This window comes from Homarus americanus, unplaced genomic scaffold (assembly GCF_018991925.1).
Source record: "Homarus americanus isolate GMGI-L3 unplaced genomic scaffold, GMGI_Hamer_2.0 scaffold29216, whole genome shotgun sequence".
NCBI lineage: Eukaryota > Metazoa > Arthropoda > Malacostraca > Decapoda > Nephropidae > Homarus > Homarus americanus.
In genome coordinates, this window is record NW_024733415.1 from 67,470 (window position 1) to 80,290 (window position 12,821).

Here is a 12,821-nt window from a genome sequence, read left to right on the forward strand (position 1 = left end):
ACTAAAGTAAATCTGGTATCCGTCATAATAGTTACCAGATATGACTTAATAACTTGATCACACACGACCGACAAAACTAGACAAGACAGAGACACAAGGCTGAAGAGGAACTAACACCCAACCTTATGACAGGACCTTAAGTGTTAGCTGACCATTCACCTGTAATTAACTAACACCTGGAGACTTACCTGAGAGCTGGGCGAGCTTCTCCACACCTGAAGTAGGTTTGGGGTTACGGTCAGTGACAGGGTAGATGATGGGCACCACCTTGACCCCTCTCTCCGTCACCGCCGCCCCCATCTGCTTGACGTCGTAGGGTGTGAGGGGAAGAGGTGAGCCAGATGTGACCAGCAGGATGACCCCGCCTGCAGCTCCCCAGCCTCCATTCTCCAGCATCTTGTGGGGAGAGAAATGTTTATGTTGAAGATAAAGTTACTGTACAATGGTCATTAATGCAATAATAATAATAATAATAATAATAATAATAAAAATAACAAATTTATTATTATTATAATATTAAAGGAGAAAAACAGTAGAGCAAACAAAAGGGAGGAGCAGGGAAGAGGAAAAAATATGGAGAAGAAGAGAAGAATTATAACAAGAGAAAGAAACAATATAAAATACAACTCTATAACATGAAACACTAAATAACTAAGATAAATGGTAGAACAAACATATTATTACACCTGATAAGTAACCTAACCAAACCTAACCTAACCCAACCCCTCCAGGTAGCTAGGGTGCCTAATCTTCAGAGAGAGAGAGAGAGAGAGAGAGAGAGAGAGAGAGAGAGAGAGAGAGAGAGAGAGAGCACACACTAACGAGACCTCCTGACCATAAAGACATAATGACAACGCTCAGGTAATTGTGATCACCTGAACCCGGGGTAATTACCATTCACTTCAGTATTAATAACGCTATTCAGATCAAGGTCAAATAAACACCCATTAAGGTAGGTAATTTAGAGCTGGCTGGCTTGTGAAGGTAGTCGACTTGATTTTAATTCCTGAAATGTTGTAATGTTTAATTAAAAAATAAAATAAAAATAGGATGTATAAATAAACTATGTCACACACACACACACACACACATACACACACACATACACATACACACACACACACACACACACACACACACACTCCTATATCTAGTGTAGTGAGTATAAAAAAAATAATAATAATAATCGTGGTTGAAACACTCACCCTGACAGCTTGCTCGAGTCCACATATGATGCACTTCTGGCTCTGGGGGATGGTAGAGGGGTTACGGGGCATGGAAGCTGTGGCCAAGCGCTGTCGTTCGTCCAAGGTGGAAGGGGTGGGCGTGAGGGGCAGCTTGACGTAGGAGGTCTGATCGAACAACACCACGCCCACCTCACTCCCGGCTGGCACGTCATACACCAGTAGCTTCCGGACTGCCTTGCGTAGATACTCCCAACGTTTCTGTGGTGGTGGAAATGAATGGATGATGAGTATTGAATATATTAGATGATAGGGGTTAGGGTGGGGGGGATGGTGAAAGGGGATGGTGGTGGTTGGTAGGAAGGTCGAGGGAATGCTGTTAATTTTAAGATGATAATGATGGATGCTGTTAGTGTTAGATAATGATGGATGCTGTTAATGTTAGATAATGAGGGATGCTGTTAAAGTTAGATAATGAGGGATGCTGTTAATGTTAGATAATGATGGATGCTGTTAATGTTAGATAATGAGGGATGCTCTTAATGTTAGATAATGATGGATGCTGTTAATGTTAGATAATGAGGGATGCTGTTAATGTTAGATAATGAGGGATGCTGTTAATGTTAGATAATGATGGATGCTGTTAATGTTAGATAATGAGGGATACTGTTAGAGGAATTGAGACATTATACTCAAGGAATTATGTCATTGTTTGCAAGTAATTAAAATATCACACTCATTGGGCTGATTCATTGTACTGAACAGACCAACATCGTGTACTCTAGGGGGTTTTGGAAACTAATTAGAAATTTACCTTGAAAACTAATTAACCTTGAAAACTAATTAGTGTCTTACCTTGAAAACTAATTAGTGTCTTACCTTGATAACTAATTAGTGTCTTACCTTGATAACACATAAGTGTCTTACCTTGAAAACTAATTAGTGACTTACCTTGAAAACTAATTAGTGTTTCACCTTTAGGCACAGCGAAACTAAGTCTACAATAACCTTAAGAAATAAAATAATGAACAACCCTCATTTACAAGGAACATAATACGTCAGATCAGAAGAGTCGGAAACTCAGATGACTTAGGGTAAACAAATCCAACCTTACGAGACTTTGTTTTTCTAAGTTTAATAACAACAATAAATTATCCTTTGGTAAATATTGTTTGTGAGTTAGATAAAAAAAAAAAGACGTGTAATAACAATTTTTTGGACTTACTGTAAAAAAAAAAATATATGAGAATTATTTTTTGAGTTTGGTAAAAAATTAGTTGCAATTAATATTTTTTTTGGTAGTTTACTGATGAGAAAAGAAAACCTTAGTATTGTACTGTTTTTTGACGATACCACCACCACATTGGACACGATAATCTAAAAACAACCCAATTTAATACAACCTAAAAACCAAAGAAACACACAAGACCACCAAAGTATTATTAATAACCCATCCACCAAACACCATTATAACCCTCACCATCTCAATTCAATAAACAACATTAAACAAAAAACTATAATACTTTTAAAGATATTCCAGAGTTTGTTGCCAACTTTAAATTTTTTTTTACCAAAGTTTTTCTGAGGGAATAACTTTTTTCTTAATCTCCTTAATCCATTTTTTTTAAACTTTCCCAAATTTTAATTGAATATATGTGTCCAATGGTTCCTTAATCCGGGTCTTCAATTATATCTTTTGTTTTGCTGTGGCTTAAAAATTATTATCAGTTTCTTGTGTATTGTTATTTATTGTGCATGTTTCTTTGTTATTATTGGTTTATATAATTATTTATGTGTTATTCATTAATTATTATTACTATTATTAGTGATTGTTACTTATTATTACTAGTATTATTAAAATTATCGTTAAATTCATTATTATTATTCTCATTATTACTACTATTATTATCGTCATTATTTTATTATCATTATCATCATCATCATCATCATCATCATTATTATTATTATTATAAGGAAGGCATGGAGGAAAACCATCTCTAGTAAACAACCATCAAATCCCAAACAAACAGACAAATAACTTAATTTCTCTGAGTCAGTCCCCTGTTCACCTGCCTCACCGCTTCATTAAGGCTCTTACGTTATGGTAATTAAGTTCACAGGTTTACATAAACTTACTCATAAGCTCGACCCTACGGGTTCCATTTATCTCTATGTAAACAATGACAGGTAATAGGTAGGTAAAGAGGTAATTGTTATTAGTACTATTATGAAAAATATAATAGATGATAATGAGTAATAATAATGATACCGCAATGGCAGATAATAATGACTAAAACCAATACTAATGAAATGATAATATAACAAAAACATAAATAGTAATAAATATTGGTAATTATAACAACTAATAATGCCAATAATATTAATGCAATAAAATGCAGAAATATAAGAAAAAATATGGAGTGTGTGTGTGTGTGTGTGTGTGTGTGTGCCCAGACTAGACCAGCAGGGGATCTCGGAGTAGCAGTGGGCCCCAGAGGGACAGCGCATAGGCCCACTGGCATGTGGACACGTCCTGGCGCCTACCAACCACTGCCCTGCTATCTTGCAGATTGACCTTGGTAGGTGTAAGGCTACAGGAGTAAACCCCGAACGAAAAATCTCCGGCAGAGCCCCACATCAGGCAGACTTGCTTACAGAACTCCAACAAGAACCCAACGGCGGTATAGGCGGAAATGGTGACCAACATGGGAGCCCAACGACTACACCGGCGGAAGAAGGCAAGGCATGATGGACAGCCTACTAAAGCGAAACCCAACAAACTGGGCTATCGGCAGTCCATTGCAACTCTCCCTCTCCTCAGTCGTTGCAACATTTGCACTACTAGATCAGGAAAAGGCAGAGCCAAGATGTGTGGTTGCAGTCTGCGTTCCTGCCTCACCATATAAATCAACTCACGTGAAGCCATCATCCAGTTCATCATACTCCTCATCATGATCAAACCAAAAGTCCTATGGCGACGGACGAGTGGCGACGGGAACAGGCAGAGATGGCTGCCGGGAGGCTCTAGTCACAACTCTGCAAATGGGCGGTACTGATAAGATGGTCGTTTATGCACTGGGATCTAGGCAGCAGTGCAATCCGGTCCCGTCTGAGACTGAGCAGCCCTTTCGAAGAGCTACTCTGCTCACCCCACATGGGGAGGGGGCTAGAAAAGGTGCCCTAAACATAGCCTGCCTAAAGAACCAACCTGACTAAGCAACTGCACCCAGTAAGGTTATTCTTATGTGGTCGGAAACACAATTATAATCACAGATAAAAAAACAAACAAACTATTGAACCTCTTATGGTCGCTGCATGGAATGGCAGGACGCTTCTGGATACTGGCACAAGTGACGTCCTGAAAGAAGAACCGACCTTTGTGGCAAAAGAGCTGGCTTGGTATAACATCGACATAGCAGCCATTAGTGAGTCCCGGCTCCCAGACGGGGGTGGACTCACACAACGGGGGTCTGGCTATACCTTCTTTTGGAAAAGTAAACCTGCTGCAGAGAGAAATCGCATTTACAGAGTTGGCTTTGCCATCCACCAACGCATTCTACACAGGCTAACTGAATGCTTATTGGGATCAACGAGCGCCTCAGGACGCCCAGAATCCCACTGAATCACTCACATCATGCCTTTTTCATCAGTGTATATGCCCCAAAACTAGATGCAGAGGATGACATCAATGAGGTCTATTATGCCGACCTTGACAGTGCTAACCTCTATCCCAGAGAAGATAAGGTTGTGCTCCTTGGTGACTTCAATGCAAGAGTTGGTAGAGATACTGACATTTGGCAGGGAACCACAGGGAGAAATGGACTTGGCAACTGTAATCCCAACGGACTACTCCTCCTCAGCAGGTGTGCTGCACACAACCTCACTATCACCAATACCTTGTTTAGACAGGCCGACAAGTTCAAGGGTTCGTGACATCACCCACGATCCAAGCACTGGCATCTCATTGACTACATCATTGTCAGAGAACGAGATCGCCGAGATGTCCTCATCACCCGAGCAATGCGTGGCTCAGACCATTGCGACACTGATCATCGGCTCGTCTGAGCCAAGCTCTCACTTCACATCGGCCCAAAAAGGCGAAGGCAACAAGCCTTCAGAAGAGGTTTTAACACTAAGCATCTGGAGGATCCAGTGGTAGCATATGATTTCAGAGAGCAGCTCGAACATGGGCTGATAAACAACCCAACAACAAACAACCCAAATCCCAGTGCCGAATGGAGTATTTCGACACTGTCATGACAACAACCTGCAGAGAGACCCTAGGCCAGGTCGAAAGAATACACCAGGACTGGTTTGATGAAAATGACCTGGAAATCAATGTACTCGTCGGTGATAAACGTGCTGCTTTAACTGACTGGCAGAACAACCCTCGGTCTAGGACCAAAGCTGATACCTTCTGCAAGAAGAAAGCGGCGGACCAGCACGAACTTCTCAAGCTAAAGAACAAGTGGTTTAAAAATAAAGCATTTGAAATGCAAAAACTTGCAAATCAACTCGATGTGCGCAAAATTTTTAATTCCACTAAAACATTTTATGGGCCAATCACTCATGGCACAGCCTCCATCTGCTCATCCAACGGTAACTCCCTAATTAAAGATGAAGGCATCCATAAACGCTGGAAAGAGCACTACCATTCGCTGATCAACCGAAACACCGATGTGGATGTTCTGACTACCCAGCAGGTCCCTCAGCATCCAGAGCTGACCCATCTCAGCTATCCTCCATCCCTGGATGAGGTAGCTACTGCCATCAAACAGATGAAAAATAACAAAACCTCAGGGCCTGATGGAATCCCAGCCGAGGTGTATAAAGCAGGAGGACCTCTGCTTACTAGTCGTCTCCACTCTCTCCTGGAGAACATAACTACAGCGGGATCTCGCTACTGTCCATAGCTGGCAAGATTATCGCCCGAGTCCTCCTAAACAGACTACTACCGGAGGCGGAAAACTTCCTCCCAGAATCTCGGTGTGGCTTTAGACCATCATGTGGCACCACTGACATGATATTTGCTGCCCGCCAGATACAGAAAAAGTGCAGAAAACAGCGACATGACCTGTACATGGCCTTCATGGATCTAACCAAGGCCTTCGACTCGGTCAACAGGGAAGCTCTCTGGCACACCCTAAGCCAGTTTGGCTGTCGACCAAAATTCATTGCCATTATGAGGTAACTCCACGACGGCATGAACAACAGTGACCTGAACAATGGCACCCAGTCTGAGTTCTTCCCTATCCAAACAGGGGTAAAACAAGGATGTATACCGGCGCCATCTCTCTTTTCCATTTCTTGGCTGCCTTTCTTACTCGGACTAGTGCCAATTTAACCGGCGGGGTTGACAGAGTACCGGATGAAGGATCTTTTCAACATAAGACGACTCCAGGCAGGAACAAAGGTGTCGGCAGCTTCCATTACTGAACTTCATTATGCAGATGACCTCACCCTTGTCGATCACACTGAACACGACCTACAGGAGAAATGAACACCTATGTAGATGCGTATACACACTTCAGCCTTGAAATGAATGTGCGTAAGACTCAAGAATCTCTTTCAGCCTGGCCCTGGTTCAGCTACACCTCCACCATCCATCCAGCTTAACGGTACTACCCTCTCTAATGTTACCCACTTTCAGTATCTCGGCTCCCACCTGTCCACCACCGCGGACTTCGATGAAGAGATTCAACATCGGATCAGATGTGCATTTCTAACCTCTGGCAGACTGCGTACCCGTGTCTTCGGCTCTAGGGAGCTAAAATTATCTACAAAGTCGCACGTATATCGAGCAGTGGTCCTCCCCACCCTGCTATATGGCAGCGAGACATAGGTCACATACAGGAGGCACCTCAAGGCACATGAAAACTTTCACCGACGTAGTCTACGTTCCATCCTCCGTGTTCGCTGGGAAGACAAGAGAACAAATGCCAGTATTCTCGCTGACACCAACTGTAGGAACATCGAGGCTACCTTTATCTATGAACAACTACGTTGATCTGGCCATGTTACCCGCATGGACGACAGTAGACTGCCAAAGCAGCTAATTTACAGTCAGCTGACGAATAGTAAACGTAACGCTGGCGGGCAACTGAAAAGGTATAAGGATAGTCTTAAGACATACCTGAAAAAGTGCCAAATGAACCCCCTCACCTGGGAGACGATTACTCCACATCGTAACGCTTGGTGGAGCACCACACGAGAGGGTGACAATACTTTCGAACTAGCCCGACTACAAACCGAGACAGACAAGCGCCTATGCCGGAAAGACGCTGCCGCCGCCCCTCCCGCACTAGATATAGCCCTCCACATGTGCAACATGTGTGAACGACTCTGCCGGTCCCGTATCAGCCTCTTTAGTCACCTCGGAACTCACCAACGAAGGTGACATCCTTAATAACTCAAATAATTTCATCATAGCTGCATGATCGTTAGACTCGATTCCGAGAAACAGCAAAGTGGTAGTAGTAGTAGTGTGTGTGTGTGTGTGTGTGTTGCTACGGGAAAAAGTTGAAATAAATTAATGTAAATTATGGTACTAAGCGAAATTAAAATAATTAGCGACACACACACACACACACACACACACACATACAGACTATGTGGCTGTGTAACGGCTAATTAAAATTGTTAATGACCGTTGAGTGATGGGCGGAATTAATTCGAATCATTAGTACGTGTAATTACCCAATATTCAACTTTTTAAGACCAGACGTTAATCAGCAGGTGGAGGAGTACGTGGCGTGGGGGTGTCAGTGCTCACCTTCCCTCAATATTCAATGTCCACACAACACCTGAGACGTTTATCATAGGTATAGTTTGTAGCATGGCGATTAAGAAAGTGATTCATTTGTTTACACACACTCACACACTCACACACACACACACACACACACACACACACACACACACCAAACAAGTTGAAATTAGGTAAGGAACGAATGGCACAATGTTTTTATTTAATAATGAAAATATATTAAGTGTATCAACAATTTATTTTACAAGTATATAATTAGTGAAAATTTAATTACACATTAATGTTTTGTTTAACCCGTTTCTCATTACCCAACAGTTGTATCATTACAGCACTAGTTAATAACGCAAAGTTTTTTTTTACTGTTAATTGTGTGTGTGTGTGTGTGTGTGTGTGTGTGTGTGTCTGTGTGTGCGTGTGTGTAACAAGCAGCTCGGACCCTAGTGGTAAGGGGCTCAGGACATGTCAGTCTTTGTACCTTTGTGAGACCTTTAACCTCCCCCCCGCCCCCCAAAAAGTAGTACCTCTTTCCCCAACGTCAGGTAATGACCTCACGCTGACTACATGTTTAAAAGTGATCCGATAATGAGGTCACTTGTAGTCACGGTCAGGTCATTACTGTCTTGATTTTGGGGAGATGTTGACCCACTGCCAGCAAAGACTCACTAAACGCAGGGCCCTGAACACTACTGAACCAGATTCGTCATACTTTAGTTGTGAGGTAAGGTAGGTACTGTAAGGTAGGTACTGTAAGGTAGGGTAGGGTAGGCAGGGTAGGGGTAGGGTAGGGTGGGGTGGGGGGGTAGGGGTAGGGTGGGTAGGCAGGGGTAGGGGGTGGGGTGGGGTAGGGGGGGTGTAGGTAGGGGTGGGGTAGGTAGGGTGGGTAAGGGGAGGTAAGGTAAGGTAAGCTAAGCGTGCCCGTCTGTATCAATTTGGATGTACGTCAGGTCTTAGCAGTCACGATATACAACAAAAAAGACGTGTACTGTACATGTAGCTTCAACATAAAGCAAAAATAAGCAACAGTGTGGGGGAGTTATTATTATCATAGGGGCATAAGGGCGGGCGGAAAGACAGAGAAACAGTGAAGGTGGAGGAAGGTGTGAGAGTCAACGCGAGTCCTGGATGGATGGATGGATGGATGTGTGTGTGTGTGTGTGTGTGTGTGTGTGTGTGAAAAAGGTGCGGGAGGGGGTAAAGGGGTGGGAGGAGCTGAGAACAGGTGAGGGAGTGAGAGAGAGAAAGTATGCATGAATGTGTGTACAAGGTCCGGCAGGGAGGCACTGAGTACAGGTGTGAGAGTTAGGGACGCGGCTTACGACCGCAGGCGGCACTTGGCATGGCACTCCGCCGCATATATTTAGGTTGGCACTGGCACGGTGGCCCTCGTAAAAATTTAACATCAGGTGGGAGTCTCTGGTCGACCACCTCCACTGTTCGCTTGTTGGATTTGCCTAATTTTCATTCTCAAAATTCCATCTCTAAAGTCTTTTTGGATTTTCCCTTCTTGTTTTGACGTGTTTTATGTTTTTCTTGAGTTTTCCTTTTTATTTTGACCTGTTTTTGTTTTTCTTCAATTTTTTTTTGGTTTTGACTTGTTTTTGGTTTTTGTGTGTGTGTAATAATAATAATAATAATAATAATAATAATAATTAACGGTTTATTGAAAGAGCATGGCAGCCGGAAGGTTGAAAATATACAGTTACATAATTGGGGAATGAGTCTCTTGATTTACAAATAATATACAAGTAACATAAGTGATACAATTATGATATATAATAACTAGGCGGGGAGAAGCTCAAACTAGAGGGCGTTTCAACATAGTGACAGTGCAAAAAGTACGATTGACTGGGAGTGAATACACTGGTTGATTACAAGTTATTGATAATTTTTACAATGGTTGGGACTGGGCTGTTCTTATAGCGATCAGTTCGTGCACGTATGGGCTGGATGCGGTTGTGGTGTCGAACAGCAATTCTCGGGCGAGTGTGTGTGAGTGAGTGTGTGTGTGTGTGTGAGTGTGAGTGTGTGTGTGTGTATGTGTGTGTGTGTGTGTGTGTGTGTGTGTGTGTGTGTATGTGTGTGTGTGTGTGTGTGTGTACTTGAAGACATTTGTGTTATAGTATAGAGGGTTGTGCAGCTGAGTCCACGTGTGTATGTGTGGGTGTAGTAGTGGGTGTGATCACTCGGGTGGCTACCAAAACTGTTAATGTGTGTCTCAGTCATCTGTTTGTTGGACGGAAAGGCGCTAGAAAATCAACCAATCACCTTCAAGATCTAAACCAGTTAATTCTTCAAGTACACACACACACACACACACACACACACACACATACATACATACATACATACATACATACATACATACATACATACATACATACATACATACATACATACATACATACACACACACAAATAAGCACCTGACAGCTTTGCCGGCTATCCTTGGTCAAGTTGCCTTACTATTTACCAATGTTGTTTACCTGCACTGTCTCAGCACAGAGGAAACTGTATATTCCCACGGACTATGTGCACTACTCCTTAGTTTATAAACATGCTTATCCAATTGTAAACCTGTATGACAATTTTGCTGAATGATTATTATTATTATTATTATTATTATTATTATTAAACCCTCGTTGCTCTTTGTCACAACCTCAACAAATCTGGTGAACACGTAAATAAAGAAAGACGGACGGACCAATCAATATATACCACCACCCACACACACCATCGAACATACAAAAAATAAAAACAAATAAAAATTCCCCGGACAACAAAACACTAAAATAGCCAAACTGTTACTAAGAGTTATATAACAATACAACTTTCAGCTTTTACAATGTCCTTTTTTTTAACAAAGTCAATTCCAATGTAACATTTTATCGTAGTTTAGTAAATGGCTAATATTCTTTTTTCGTAGGAGAAACGATTCTTATGCTTTACTGTAGAGAGGATCATCTGCCACTGTTTTGAAACTCCATACAGTTATTTTTCCTGGAATAAACAAAAGTTGTTTCTGTAAATAATGGGAAAAATCCCTTTTTGTACAGTCACGTACTAAAGTTCCCTTACACGCGTTAAACTCAAAACTGTTCAAACGAGTCTCCGAACTGCTCAGACGCATGCTCGAAGCGCTCAAACATGTCTCCGAATTGCCCAAACGTGTCTCAGAAATACTCTAAACCAATCCCCGAACAGCACGTGTACCCCTGACGGCACTGAATCGTCTCACTTGGTGTTTGGTCAAATTTTAAACCGGAATGCCCAGGAACTTATACGAGCTGTGTAACCCTTCATAGTGTTGGCTGGGTCATCAGTTCGATGTACGCCTCTCCTGACTTGACTGATGCATGTTTTAGCGTGCCTAGGGGATTTTAGTCTCGCGTGCGGCTTATATACATGTTTATATGAAAATATTAGGTGTTTACATCTAAAAATATTTACAATGAGATTCTCAAGTATACTGTATATCTTACACAGTTTATATATTAATGTTGATGTGTATATCTATAATTATGTGAATGTTTAACTATGTTTACTGTATATACGAATGTGTATATTTACGTGAAAATGTTAGTGTTTGTGTATATCTTATATGGCTGTATAGAAATGTTTATGTAAATATATATTTTAAAAAACGAATAATACGTTTATACGTTTGTGTATATATGAGAGTATTAAGTGTCAAATATTCACACAACAAGAAAGTGGAGAGCGGTGTGTGTGTGGGGGGAGGGGGGGGGTGATGAGTAAGGTAGGATCGATCCGTCCACCTGCACACGATATATGTAGTAATCACATCTCTCCTAGAACTACTCCCCCTACCCCTCCTACCTCCTCCTCTTCCCCAGACAACCAATTAATTTATCAATAACTTCCACTCCTAGCGGCTCACTTATTGGCGGGTCCGGTGTTTCGATTCCTCGGACAGGTCGAGTCACAGCTTCAGATGTAAAAGGATTCGAAGCTTCAGACGTAAAGGGGTTCGAGGATTTGGATGCTGGGTTTCGAGGACTCAGATGTGAAATATTTTCAGGCTTCAGAAATGAAAGATTTAATGGTTTCAGATGTAAAGGAATTTCGAATATTTGGATGTAGGAATTCGAAGCTTCGTAATCAGGGGGTTACAATGTTTCAGATTTAGGGTTTCGAGGAATTGGATGTATGGTTTCCAGGCTCCAGACAAAGAGTTTCGAGGCTTCAGACATAAAAATTTCGAGGCTTCAGACAAAGAGGTCGAGGTTTTAGACAAAGAGTTTCGAGGCTTCAGACATAAAAGGTTTCGAGGCTTGAGGATTAAGGTAGTTTAGTTCTACAAGTTCCAAGACTCTATAAAAGTTAAAAGGATTCACGAGTTCCGAGCCTACACAACTAAAGTTCCAGGAGTCCAAAAGTCAAGTACCGAGGCTCCACGAGTAAGGCTCCGAAACTCCACAAGTAGAGTCGCGAAGCCCACCAAGTCTTGGAGTGTGGCGCCTTTTAATTAGCTTTAAGTGGAGAATAAACTGCTCTGTATTGGCTGGAGTTTCAACAATAACTTTTAATTGGTGTCGAGCCATAGTCGACCACAGCGATGCGTCTACATTGTGGGACATGGGGGAGGAGGGGTGTGTGGGGAGGAGGGGTGTGGGGGGTAGGGGAGAAGGAGGGGCTGGGGGGGATGGGTGTGGGGTGGGAGGTGGGGTGTGGGGTGGGGTGGAGGTGGGGTGTGGGGCGGGGGGAAGGATGAGGTGGGGGAGGGAGGGAGGGGAGAGAAGGTGGGGAGGGGGAGAGAAGGTGGGGAGGGGAGAGAAAGTGTGGAGTAAGGGAGAGAGGGTGTGGGATGGGGGGTGTGGGGGATGGCAGGAAGGGGTGTGAGGTGAGGGAGG

At 42.6% G+C, this 12,821-nt stretch overlaps 1 protein-coding gene across 1 annotated transcript in view; it reads right to left on the reverse strand.

The window, feature by feature from the left end:
* LOC121869808 (calcium-activated chloride channel regulator 1-like) overlaps window positions 1–12,821 on the reverse strand; it is a gene marked incomplete at its 3' end in the record, with an annotated part of 206,955 nt that overhangs the window by 51,643 nt on the left and 142,491 nt on the right. The window contains exons 6-7 of the mRNA XM_042371386.1: window positions 1,206–1,445; window positions 189–396 (exon numbers count right to left, since the gene is read on the reverse strand). Of these exons, the coding sequence (XP_042227320.1) occupies window positions 189–396; window positions 1,206–1,445 (448 nt within the window). The remainder of the gene's footprint in view (window positions 1–188; window positions 397–1,205; window positions 1,446–12,821) is intronic.